At 39.6% G+C, this 12,945-nt stretch overlaps 1 protein-coding gene across 1 annotated transcript; it reads right to left on the minus strand.

The window, feature by feature from the left end:
- Positions 1–3,627: 3,627 nt before the first annotated feature.
- PIGA (phosphatidylinositol glycan anchor biosynthesis class A) lies at positions 3,628–12,667 on the minus strand. Its single transcript, XM_059839806.1, has 6 exons — positions 12,561–12,667; positions 11,680–12,338; positions 10,997–11,129; positions 9,793–9,925; positions 8,452–8,658; positions 3,628–6,853 (listed from the first exon to the last, which is right to left on the minus strand). The coding sequence occupies exons 1-6, from the start codon at positions 12,599–12,601 to the stop codon at positions 6,590–6,592; spliced, it is 1,437 nt and encodes a 478-aa protein (XP_059695789.1). The 5' UTR covers positions 12,602–12,667; the 3' UTR covers positions 3,628–6,589.
- Positions 12,668–12,945: the final 278 nt, after the last annotated feature.

Here is a 12,945-nt window from a genome sequence, read left to right on the forward strand (position 1 = left end):
CTCTTTGAATAGTTTCTCAGGTTGGCTAAGTTGCACTGGGCTATTCTTGGTATCATATGTCATCTATTTTAAACCCTTCAGGACCTGCTGTTCCTCAGTTACCAAAAATACATCCTGGTTTTATTTGGTGTGAGGTGCTTGATGCTAAATAACAATATCAAGGATAAGATATTTTGAACATCTCTGCCTACAGGAAACAAATGAGAAAATCCTTTCCAAACCTACATAAAAGAAAATAATTTTTCAGACAGATGCTCTCCATACCACCTGAAAGCCCATACATCCACACTGGATTTATTCTTAGAGGTAGCAGTTCCATTTCCAAAGACTGCATAGATAAAGTTTCAGAAATTGTTCAGAGATGCTGCAAAAAGAATACTTTTCTGTCTTTTCCATCTTGAGAACAGGCCTTGCTGGCACTCAGATAGAGAACAAAGGCAAACATATCAAAGAAAAGCATTATCATGAAAGAATTTGAAATAAATTTGGGTGCCAAAAGCCAGGGCTAAGAAGTCAAAGTTATTCTAGGAGGAGAAAAATACATTCAAATTGCACAAAAAGAAACACATAACATATATATTTTTTTTCCATTACTCAGGGATAAAGAATGGTGTCCATTGATATCTCTTGCAAACAGCATTGTCTGTTTTGGAAATATTTTTACATTATCTTCCATTGATTCAAAGGTGTAACATTTGAAATTGAACACGATGCACCCTTTCTTTTACTGCCCTTTTTTCTTTTTGAAGACATGGCTTTCCACAGAGAACAAAGTTTTTTTTCTGCATGTATTTATTTGAATCTATGTAGAACACCCCATCTCATTTTATTTTAAATTTTCATTTATTCCTGTTTTCCTATATGTACCAAAGGAGGAGGATTTAATTCTTACCTGATTCCTCTCTTTGCCCAAATTCTCTTAGCCTTCAATTCCAACATCTGTCAAGGAGAAGAGCAGGATAATTGCTCTCTTAGAGATGGTGGATACGCACATGGAAATTATACAGCAAATGATTTCTCCGGGCATTTTAGATGTAATTTCTTTTGGTTTATAGCAATACAGCTGGTTTAGTACCTTGCTGTCTTTGGTGCTCAGCCCTCCCAGGTGCACTAAAATGCTATACAAATTATGTGCAGAGATAAAACACTCCAAGCAATTTTCTCAAGTAAAACAATTTTTCTAAAATTCTGAATTAAACGAAGTTATTACATTCTTACATAACTTAACCCCTTACAAAAGTATCACATCTACCTTTCCTTACACAGTAATATTAAATACCTGTAGAAACTACAATACTTATGAATACTTTTTAATCACTTTAATACAGTTTGCCACAGACAGCTGAAGATACAGATTACAGGACAAGAAAAGTTCAGTTAAAGAATCACAGAAAAACATATTGGTTTATTGGCAGTTAATTCTGCTCAGCTGAGAAACAGAGGAGAAATAAGCAAGCAAAGGTGGACCAAAAACCAGAACGGTCAGCCCAGAAAAATCTCAGATAATGAAAACACTCCTCCTGGAGCCAGAGGAATAGTAAAAGGTATAAAGAACAAAATGTTGGATGCAAAGAAAAAGAACACATAAAAATATTAAGACCATTACAAAGTAAAGCCAGCCTAAATGACAGAAATCTTGTGTAGGATTTACAAAACTGGCTCTCAACAGAAGACAAGAAAGAGAAATAAACAGAAAACCAGGCTTTTGGTTGGAAAGGAAAATAATTGAGTTCTTTCTCAATCAGCCTACTAGATGGTATGTAAAATTGTACATATCCATAAAACTCAGAAAAATACAAGAAACTGAAAATCAGGTGATTGCTCCTGAAATTCTTTTATCCCTAATGGAATAATACCAAAGAGTTCTCCAAGTGCTCTAGGAAACCACAGGAAAGTTTGACTGCTTGGAAGCAGTCACTGGAACACGACTCTCCCAGAAGGACTAACTCTATTTGTATAGCAGCAAAATCACCCTCCTGGCTTCAGAACAAGACAAATAAAGATTTTCAGTTAAATTATTCAGTGAGTCATTTGAGAAAAACTTGTGTAATCTCCTAATCTGCTCTTAGTGTACAAGAGCACTAGGAAAATTAATGCAGTGGATGTAAAAGAAAATTATCATTGGGAAGACAGTTGAACAGCACAGTGGAAAGTATGAATACTGGTGAGGGTGGTAGTCAAGCAAACAACAGCCAGATTGGGTGTGATCACTTGGAAATCTCTGGTATTTTTGAAATGAGAGAGATAAGCAACATGGTGTAGGTGTGAGAACAGGCAGAACACAAGAGCAATGACAGTGCAGACACAGGGTTGTCATCGTTCTCCCTTGCTCTTTTGAGCATCATTATGCAACTCCATTAACAGACTTGAGTGAACAAGTCAACCCCCTGTAGAAAAAGCACACCTCACTGATTTCTGCAAGACGCCCAAACTACTCCATGAATCACTCTTCCTTAACTCTAGGATAATTACAAAATTGTTAAATCAAAATATCCAAAAAAATATATTAATCCTTCAAAAAAATTGTCATGACAAAGTAAATTGAAGTAGTTTAGCTAGATACTCCAAAAATCTCGAAAAGTAATGTTCATATATGGTAGTTTGCACACTTGCAAGAAATAAGCAGAAAAAAAAGGCAATCCAGTTTAGAAAATAACTCTTTTTCTGTAAGGTTCACCTTAACTTTATCCAACTTCTAGGGAGAAATATCAGATGTGACCTAAAGAATTTGGCAAGGAAATAAAAGGATGAGGAATGCTCATCTCAAAGAACTTCAAAGAGGTATTGGTCTATTCTTATGCTACACACACTGAATTACAGCAGTGTGTTTCTAATGTATTTAGTTGGGATTAGAGTATCAAATGTATTCAATCAAAGTTAGGCAACTGGGGAAAAAAAAAAAAAGTCAGAAACACTCAAACAGAAGAGATGAGAACAAAGGAGTCCATACAGAGCCTGGCCACTTCTTTTCTATCAGTTTGATCTAATAAATTACACTGCTTCCCACACAAGCCTTACCTTATTTGCATCCTTGGGTGAGCCTACTTACAACACTCCTCTTAAAAAGAGATGTGGAGAGTGATTCACTGGCTGCTCTCAAGCCAGTGTGGGAGTGATCTCACCTATCTGCCACCCATCACACCAGGTAGGGCCTGGTTATTGAAACTCCTGCTGCTGCCTGGGCAGCAAATTCCAGCAGCAGCCAGTGCCTGTGTTCCCAGGGAATGCACCAGTCCCTCCTGCTTAAACAAGCAGCCTGAATAACCAGCCATGCACAGTTAAAGTTCAATGAATCCTTCACAAGTAGCATCTCTAGAGTTGTGACCGTGTTGAAGCATGTCAGGATCTGAAAGCAACATAATCTACCTGCCAGGTTTACAAGAAAAATGTATAATGTTGGCAAAATATTAAATTCAGACACATAGCCACATACTGTCATTAGTCTCTTAAAAAATATGCACCTTTTATCTCTGTCAATGTTCAAGTCATTAGGGAAAACTGTGAAAGTCAACATACTACTGAATGTCATGATGCACAGCAAATATCATGAGAGTAGTTTAAAGACAGCAATTAAACACTAAAAATATTGAAATACTTTTAATAAAAAAAAATCAAAATATGAAACCATTTTGAGATTCTTTTATCTATTTACATAAAGTCTGTATTTTACTGAAGCAAAAAGCACCAGAAAGACTTTTACAATTAATTTTTAAAAGCCTAGGCATATATGAAAAAAAGGTGCAAGTCAAGAGAAATAAATATCACAAAGGGAAAAAATATAAACAGATGCAGAAAAACTTGACCACAAACCAAGTAACTTACAGTAGTTACCTTCTCACAGATACATCCACACCCACTAAAACACAGTCTGAAAGACTAATCTTGTATCTATATTTTACTTGATGTTTGTATGGTATATTGTATGGTTTAACCTACAATTTTCAATACCTTAATTCACAGTGTCTGCACATCATGTATTGGAAACAACATTCCTCCTTATGCCTGGGGATGGAATTTCATTGCAGTTTGGGAGGGGGACATTCTATACAGGTCTTCCTGCTCCTCCTACACACCAGAAGCTCTGCTCTGTGCAAGACATTGCTTAATTAGTGACACTCTCCCTTTCCTAACATTCCCCTGGTATTTTACAACAATCAAATGTTACCTGCAAGCACAACTGAAACATTTTAATTTTTTTAAACAAATTATTTTATTAATTGCTAACCACACTCATTATTTCAGTAGTTTTTTTTTTTTTTTTTAGTATTCTGCTTATTTTATTTAACCTTTTTCATGTTACCCACTGATATTTAGTAAAACTGTAAATGTTTCTGTGGCATCGTCCTTTACTCCACTGCACGAGTCCAGTGAGCAAATCATTCCCATGAAGTTCTGCATAATACAAGTGGTGTTATTTAAAAACCAGTTATGGGTTAAGTTTGTATGGCAGCTTGTACAGAAAAATGATTATTAAAAAACACATTCTCATAGGAACTCCAACAACCACTGGTGAAAAGCAGCATTATGGTTTGTAGTTCTGTATTTTCTAATTATATGCTACCACATATTAATGAAATGTATCCATTCTTTATGGAAAGGTAAATAAACCTCTAGATAAACTTTACATTGGTCTTGTAAAGAAGACTATAACAAGGTCTCATTATGTTATTCTCAAGTACACAATGTTCCACAAAAAAAAACTTATTTTGAGTAGATACACACATTCCTTTTGATTTGTGTTTGCAGATGTTGCAGAAAACCAAACAGAACTAAAAGACAACAAACAAAATATTACTAAAGTTACACACACACATACATATAACATCTCCCTGGAGTGGCAATCAGTATTTTCAAAAGGTTGTTAGAAATTTGAATGCTTGAACAATATAAAAAAAAAGAATAACTTAGAAAAGTAGGATATTAGCTTAATTCTACCCATTTATCCTTAAACCTTGTGGCACCCTTTTAGATGACTTCCACTTTTAATGCAGAGTTTGAAAAACTCAATTTGTAATATTACATGCTGTATGTTACATATCAAAGGCTAAAAATTCTAGTAAAAGAAAATAGACTTTATATATGGCAATTATTTACATTATCTTTGTGTTTCATGAAAATATGTTCAATGAAATTATAAAATGCTTGTGTAATTACATCTCTACCCAAACAACATGAATTTGGCAGAAGTAGTGTGTTGAATACTACTCTTCAAGGGCTTGGAAACAGTGTTTTCATATTGCACAGTTTTAATATTAATACAGTGTCCAACAGCACACAATACTCCAGAGTCATAAAATAGGAAGCTTATCATCATTAGTGATGCTTGAAAAAGAAACTAACCCAGTGCATCAGACAAGGGGCAATTTGAGAGGTGGTTGACACAAATGATATAAACACCTCTTCTCACACACATTGGCACAATGCTGTGCTGTCTCCTGCCCCACATACACATCACTCAGACTCCTCACAGCTGCTCCTTCTCTCTGTCTCTCCATGAAAAGCACAGCCACTGTTATTTCCACATAAGGGATACCTCCCCAAGATTTCACATGCAGCACCTGCCAGCCAGTGTCTCTGATGTGGGTGAAGTGAAATCATTCACCCTGAATGCCGTCCCTCCCAGAGATGGACTGAAATGCCACTTTGGTCATAAGTAAGGGGAAGGAGAAAGAAGTGGGGGGAAAAGGGAAGGGTGGGTGGGAGGTGGGAGAGAGCAGGTAAGCACAAGTGTGCTTGTTAAGCCCTTCACAGTTTTTGCTCTCTCATACATGTGTTACTTCCCACTTTGGCACAGACTGCTGGAAGTTTTCAGGCCTGAGATGTTTCTAAAGGCTGTATTATCTCTAAATAATACTATTTCTTCCCCAATGTACTGAAAAACAAAAACTAAACCTAAAACCACTATAAGCTTTATGCCACTTTCACACATGTAAGGGAACAGGAAAAATTTAGCACCTCTGAAAATATCAGAAAACCATTATGGCAAATGTTGATTTAGCAACAGGATGTGCTAAATCCTGACTAGGGAAGAACTTCAAAATTATAATGCTACGTAGGCAAAACACTGTCACTGGGACACAACTGCTAGAACTAAATCTCTGAAATTTACATGGTAATGGACTTTATGACTAATTTCAAGTTCCATTTTCATCTTAGGACAAAAAAGGTGTATTTTGTTGAGCTTTTAATTATTTTGAAAGAAGTCTTAAAATAAAAATCACAGTAAAAATCAGGGATTAGCAGGAACTACAGCAGGCTAATAGTTGTGTTTTGCTTTCCCAAACACTTAAGTCCCTTTCTGCAATGTTCAAGTTATCAAGGAAAATCTTGTATATTTGTTTCCAAGGCTTCTGACATATATAAAAATGCATGTTTTCCTCCCAGCTTTCAGTGCAAAAGAGACGTCCATAAATTTGCATGAATCCAAAACTGAACTAAGAACATCATCCTAAACTGAGGTAGCACATTGAATTAAGTTTCGTTCCAAGAACTTCAGAAAGAAACTGAAGAGTTTTAAGAGTAATGTCTCTGTCAGCAAGCATCAAAACCTTTAGTGACTGACACATTTGTCCCTTTCCACTTGAGCAATTTAGGAGTTTGGAAGTTCTTCTTTAACTCTTCTTTTTTTTCCAAAAAGATACTGTTTAGTCCATGCACCCTTAGGTCCTGTTGCATCTATTGCAACATCAATAATGGAATCTGGAGTCATCCACCTCAGAAACCCCAAGAGAAGGAAGTTCACAACAGCAAAAAAAGCAAAAATACACCCAGTCACTGGCCCACAGTGAGTCATTAGTCTGTCAAGTCGCTCCTCCATAGGTAAAACCACTTCATCTGCAACTCTGTCATACACCTAAACAGAGAGGAAACAGAAAGCAACATCTTAAAAATGCATTGATTTTGCCTCAAAAATCAGGCAGTACTTTGTCATAACTGCACAAAATAAATGATCTAGTCTTAGCTACCAGATGGGACAAATATTGCCCTCCAAAAAGCTTTGCAGATTCTAAGTGCCAATTTATGAGTCTTGTTCTAGATATTTCATTTGTTCATTTAAGGAGAAACATGAAACATTCTCTTCTTCTACACACTTCAGAAGTATTTCATTAGCTAGGAAGGCTGCATAATTTGTCTCTCATGTAATATTATACTGAAAGGGCTGGGGATTTTAATGGATTGAATGGGTTCTAATCTCATATTCACATCAGTCCCAGGAAGAGCTTGAACATGCAATTACTAGATTTTAAACACAAAGATGGATGAACTCATAGGTGAGTTTGGCACTATTCCAAATCTCTGTATTTGAACAATGAACTAAATCCTAATAGGCTCCTGATTTTTGTTTAAAGAAACAGCAGTTCAATTACTGCACAAAGCAAATACATGCTACTAGTGACTTATTATACATGTCAACCACACCAACTACAAACCACTCCAAAAAGGCTTGAAGGACAGTTATTTTCCTAAGAATGTTACAGACTCCATTCTGTAACAGGTAACTTAATTTGATAACAAAACTTGCCTTCTGTACAATTTACAATCTATGCTTCTACCAATTCTATGACTATTTTCCTTCATAAAGTATTGGTGGGTTTTTTTAAGAAAAGGCTATATAAAGCAAACTCAAATCTAGGCTAACGTCTGTATAAACTTTGCAATTCAAATGTTGCCTGCAGTTACAAAATCATAAAATGAATGATTCTGTTGGCACTTGAAAATAATAAAATAAATTGGTTGTACATGGCACTTCAAGGAGGCTTGTGAGAGATATACAGTTGAGTGCAGTAAGAGGCATGGGGTTCAGCCACTCTCTCCTTCCTAAAACACAGGAGTTGAAGGCAGAAGTGACACAGCTCCACAGGTGTTTGTAACATTACTGCAGCCAAAACTCTTCACTGAAGGCAATGTTTTTCTGCTGAAGTGCAGCTCTAGTTCTGAAAATCTAATTTCAAAACTCTGAAAATAAATTTTCATTACAACCACAGCTTATGTAAACTCAACTGTGTTCAGCCTTCCAGCATCAAACTACTTCTCATAATTTTAAACTACTTGTTAGCACATGGTAAAGCTTTGTCATGAACTGTTCTTACCTTATCATACACCTTATGCAGCACATTTTCCAGTTATGCCAGAAAGGTTACTTCATGTCAAGACTTGAACAAATAAAGAGTAGAAATCTAACTAATGATCTAGGTTTTTCTTTAAAATATTTACCAGCAATTATGGCATGTTAGAAAATACACATACAAACAGAAAATACATCCAGGAATGTATTCGGGGAAAAAAAACCCAGCATTTTCTGGACCTTTCAAAACCATGTGTGTTTGAGAGGAAACATGCTGAAAAATTACACTGGAATATTACATGGTGAATGTGCATAGTAATATTTCAAAGCAAGAATTGTTTCAGACATTTACTTTCAGAGAATTTAAAAGAAGTAATTATACATACTTTCTCAGTTCTCTCTGCTACATTCCTCCATGTATAAAATGTCTTTACTTCATTATGAACAGTTTCTGGAGATGGCAGAGTTCCTGATCTGAGCTGGGCAATAGCTTTTTCTAGTCCATCACACAAAGATTTCACAGAAGGCTCACACAAAATGATGAGATTTTCTGGAAGTACCTCTGGAATCCCACCAACTCTCGTGCTCACCACCTTTGAAACAAACAAAAGAAATGGCACACATGCAACATAAAAAATGAAACTGTGTGATGGCAATTTCATTGTTTAGATGCAGCTATTTAAAAGAATAGGAAAACATCCTGGTTTGGGAACTTGACCAGTACGTGAACTAAAGGTGTAAACCCCAGAGAAGACAAAGCATAGCAGATTACCTTCAATATTGTCCAGAATGATTCTTTGGTGCCATGATAAAACAGAAGACTAATTAGACAGGTCTAAAGAGTGGTTATGAAACCTTTCCTGAAGGTGTTTGCCGCAGTACACAACTAAACCTCTGTAACCAGATTTTGGACATTTCTGCCACAGTATCTCAAAAAAACCCTGTTACCTCTATTTGCAGAGGATAATTTTACCACATACTTGAAATTTCAGTTTCCTAGGTTACTGAACACTTGCAAAAATTTATTTATATTAATCTGAATTATTATTTTTAAAGGTAAATAAGAAATTACTAAGACTCACATTGTGCAATCATCTCTAAACATTGGGCAATAGGAAACTGCAGAACTTCCTCACCTCTAGAGAAGAGATGGCAAGAGAGTAACTACAACAGGGCAGTAACTGCTGTCAAAAGATACTGAAGTAAAGAAAAAATTAAAGCCACTCCCATTTTCTATACTTACTGTAAATTAGGTACTCTTATCAGTCTGTCTTCTCAATAAGGTTCCTTTATCTTTTATTGTGAAACTCTAATTCTTTACGGCTACTGACTCAACTTCTTTTTGAGTTGTCAGTCTGAGTTGTAAATTAGTCAGGGCTTTTACTGTTCTCTCTCTCTCTCCAACTTGTCTTGAGTTCCTACACAGGAAGGCAATTTTTTCTGCAGCTCCCTTCAAAGTAAACCTTTGTGAACATCAACTACCCCAAAACTCTGTAAGGGAGTACATACAAAACAGTATTTTGCCAATTCTGGACAAAATTCTTCTCAGAGTTAACCCTTCTGTCTCAGCTTCCAGGTGATCTGTAAATGGTGATAACATTTGCTTACCTCTGTCAAGACAGAGCCTCAGATGAAATCAATATGATAAGCACATATTATTTCATTGTGAAATCTGTTTAAAATGGATACATGCTTTCTAGATACTGAGATTTTTTTTTTCTTTTTACCTGTAAACCACAGCTTGCTGCCTCCACAATAGCCATACAAAAGGCCTCAGTGAGGGAAGTGTTGAGAAAAATGTGCCCCTGGACCAGGACATTTCTGACATCCTGGTGTTCCAAGCCTCCTAGGAGACGCACCCTGCATACAAAAAAAAAAAAAAAAAAACAAAACAAAATAAAAACAGAGATAAGCACTACATTTGGACCATAATAATGCAACATATTCTGAAAAAGGTACCAATGGTTCACACTCATATAGTGAGAAAACAGAGATGGGCACCTCCGTTTAGTTTTCTCTAAATTCCTCCAGCAATGGAGAAATAGAAGATCCTGCTTTTTTGTTGTCACACTGAAAGAAGCTTCTGAAAATAAAGTTGGTGGGAGAATTTGCTGTTTTAATTACATTTGCCTCCAGAAAATTGCTACTGAACCTTCTAGTTCTGCAAGAAAAAATGGCTTCATTCAGTGAATAATAAAGATTTGTCAAATGCATTATCTGAATTTTCAGTGTGAGGTCTGACCAATCTGAATCTGACAAGGGAAAAAGTTTTTAAGATACAATGCTCAGCACCTATCATCTTGAAGAGGTAGTGGAAAACAATAAAGGGTAAAATTAGAATGATACTGACAATTTTAGTTGGGGAAATCACTGACTAAAGCACAAAACAGGCAACAAAAAAACCTAGAAAGTAAAGTGAACAATTGAGACTATGAAACTGTTCTTGATCAAGAAAACCCAATAGAAATACATAAATGCATCTGTATCATGGCAACATTCTGGTAACATGGTAGCACCAGGGAACATGTTAGTAGCACCACAAGAACACATATGAGACAAGCACTACGCTGAAAAGTTTCATACTGAAATAATAAATTCCTAGCAGTCATCATGACATGCAATGGCACAAATGAGCTGTTAACACCTGATGCCATATGAGATCCAAGCATCATGGTTGCAGAGAGGGGCATGATAGATTTAAATCTAAGTCACCTTTCTATGTCTCAATGAAGGCTCATTCAGGGCCTATTCACAGAAATATGAATTAACTTGCTGGACCATAGTCCAGATCTCAAAGTCTTCAGTGTCTGGTTTATCTCCTTTGCCTTTAGACCTCCAGCCTCAAGCTTTGGGGCTTATCTGGAGGAGGGAGGCAGGCAGGTCCCCACCCCTCAAGTACCTCGAAGGGTCATGGACACCCACAGAACCAACCTGTCATGTAGCTGGTATCTCTCCCGGACTTCTTCCAGTATGATTCGTTTTGGTCCTTCTCCTCCAACTATGAAATGTATCTCTGGATATTTCTGACAGAGCTCAGGAATTATACCACTAAGCAAATCAATACCTAAGAGGAGAAAATTTAGGGCAAGCCATTATTGTATTTGATTTCAGAACTTCTCATGATGTAGCCCACATCTACAACTATATTCAGGAGCAGAAGAAGTGAAAAAAACATCTTCTGAAGACAGTTAAACTACTGTACACAAAATATGAAAAACCCACAACTTGTGACCTCAAAGGAGACAAAAATGGAAAAAAAAAATCACTTAAGTTGCTGTCACTGGATTAAATAAAAAACAATTAAAACATTTCTAACAGAATATATAGATTAGGTTCCAAATCTTATGTCCAATACGAGCCAAACCTTCCATTTCACAAACTGCAGTTTTTGGTCTCTTCAGTATTACAAAGGAAACACACCTCTGAACCAACCATGCACAAAAACAAAAGTACATTTCTTCTTCTTGAGGTCACAAACACAAAAGCTCGAGACAGCCACCTCACCACTCCCAGTGAAAATTCCATCCATACCACAGATACAGCCGAAGTGGTACTTGACCGAAACCTCTCCAAAGAAAGAAAACCAAAACAAGCTTACATTTGATCCCCGTTACCTTTTCTGTAAACAAGTCTGCTGACAACAACAATTGTTATTGTACTGTCATCCCTCCTCGAGGGGTCTGGAGTGAAGTCGGTGGGATCCACAGCATTGGGGATGACAGAGACTATCCGAGGGTCCAAGGCTGCTCGCAACACCGTGTTCTCCTTACTGGTGTAGGAGACGCAGATGATGTGGTTGGTGTCACACAGGGACACCGTCAGCAGCTTGTTGGTCAGCACCGAGCTGACATCGGCGAACCCGAAGAGGGAGTGGTCGGTGAACACGGTCCGCAGCCCCATGGTCTTGGCGTGGAACAGGGCGTCGTGGGCCATGGCCGAGAAGGAGCTGTGGGCGTGCACGATGGTCACCCGCTCCCGCACGAAGATGTACCTGAGCAAGGGCAGGCTGTGGAAGAGCGTCGTGGCCGTGGACTGGTTGTACATCACCTTCAGGGGCAGGTAGTAGACTTTGAGCCCGCTGGTGAGGTAGCGGACGCCCTTGCGGTGACCGTAGGCGTGGGTGACCACCAGGACCTTGTGGCCGCGCTCGATGAGGCACTGTGACAGCTGGTACACGTGGCTCTCCACGCCCCCCATGTTGGGGTAGAAGAAGTCCGACACCATGCACACGCTGTGCTTCGCCGGGCCTCCGCCCTCCATCCCGGGCCCGCTCCTGCCGGGGGAAGGAACCACAAGGCGCCATCACTCGCCGGCGGCCGCCCGCGACGACCCCCGGCCCCCTCAGTGTCGGCGGCGCCGCCGGGCCCACCGTGCGTCCCGCGCAGGCCGCACGCGCGGAGGGGCGGCGCCGCGGCCCTCTGAAGAACCCGGTCCCCGCGGTGGCCGCCCCGGGACAGCGCGGGCGGCGGTGAGGGCGGGGGGACCGTGCACGTACCTGCCGGCGGCCGGCGCTCCCTGCGCGCTGCCCGGCGCCATGGCCCCATTTCCCGGTCACAGCCGCAGACACGCCCGCGCGGGGGCTGTGCCGCAGCCAATCACCGCCTGGAGCGGCGTCACGCGGGAAAACCAGCGCCAATCGCTGCGCCGGACTGCCCCTGCCTCGCGCCTGGGATCAGCCCCGCTCCCAGCTCCGCCCCGCTCCCTATTCCGGGATCCGCCCCGCTCCCTATTCCGGGATCCGCCCCGCTCCCGCCCCGCCCCAGATCCCATCCCGGGATGCGCCCCGCTCCCTATTCCGGGATCCGCCCCGCTCCCGCCCCGCCCCGCTCCCTATTTCGGGATCCGCCCCGCTCCCGCCCCGCCCCAGATCCCATCCCGGA

Source organism: Haemorhous mexicanus, chromosome 2 (assembly GCF_027477595.1).
Source record: "Haemorhous mexicanus isolate bHaeMex1 chromosome 2, bHaeMex1.pri, whole genome shotgun sequence".
Classification (NCBI taxonomy): Eukaryota; Metazoa; Chordata; class Aves; order Passeriformes; family Fringillidae; genus Haemorhous; species Haemorhous mexicanus.

Excerpts from the sequence above, each read along its gene's own strand:
- PIGA (XM_059839806.1), bottom strand. The coding sequence starts at position 12,601 with ATGGCGCCGGGCAGCGCGCAGGGAGCGCCGGCCGCCGGCAG. Across the intron at positions 12,339-12,560 it reads GGAGCGCCGGCCGCCGGCAG|GAGCGGGCCCGGGATGGAGG; the intron begins GTACGTGCACGG and ends TTCCCCCGGCAG. Across the intron at positions 6,854-8,451 it reads TAGCAGAGAGAACTGAGAAA|GTGTATGACAGAGTTGCAGA; the intron begins GTATGTATAATT and ends CTCTCTGTTTAG.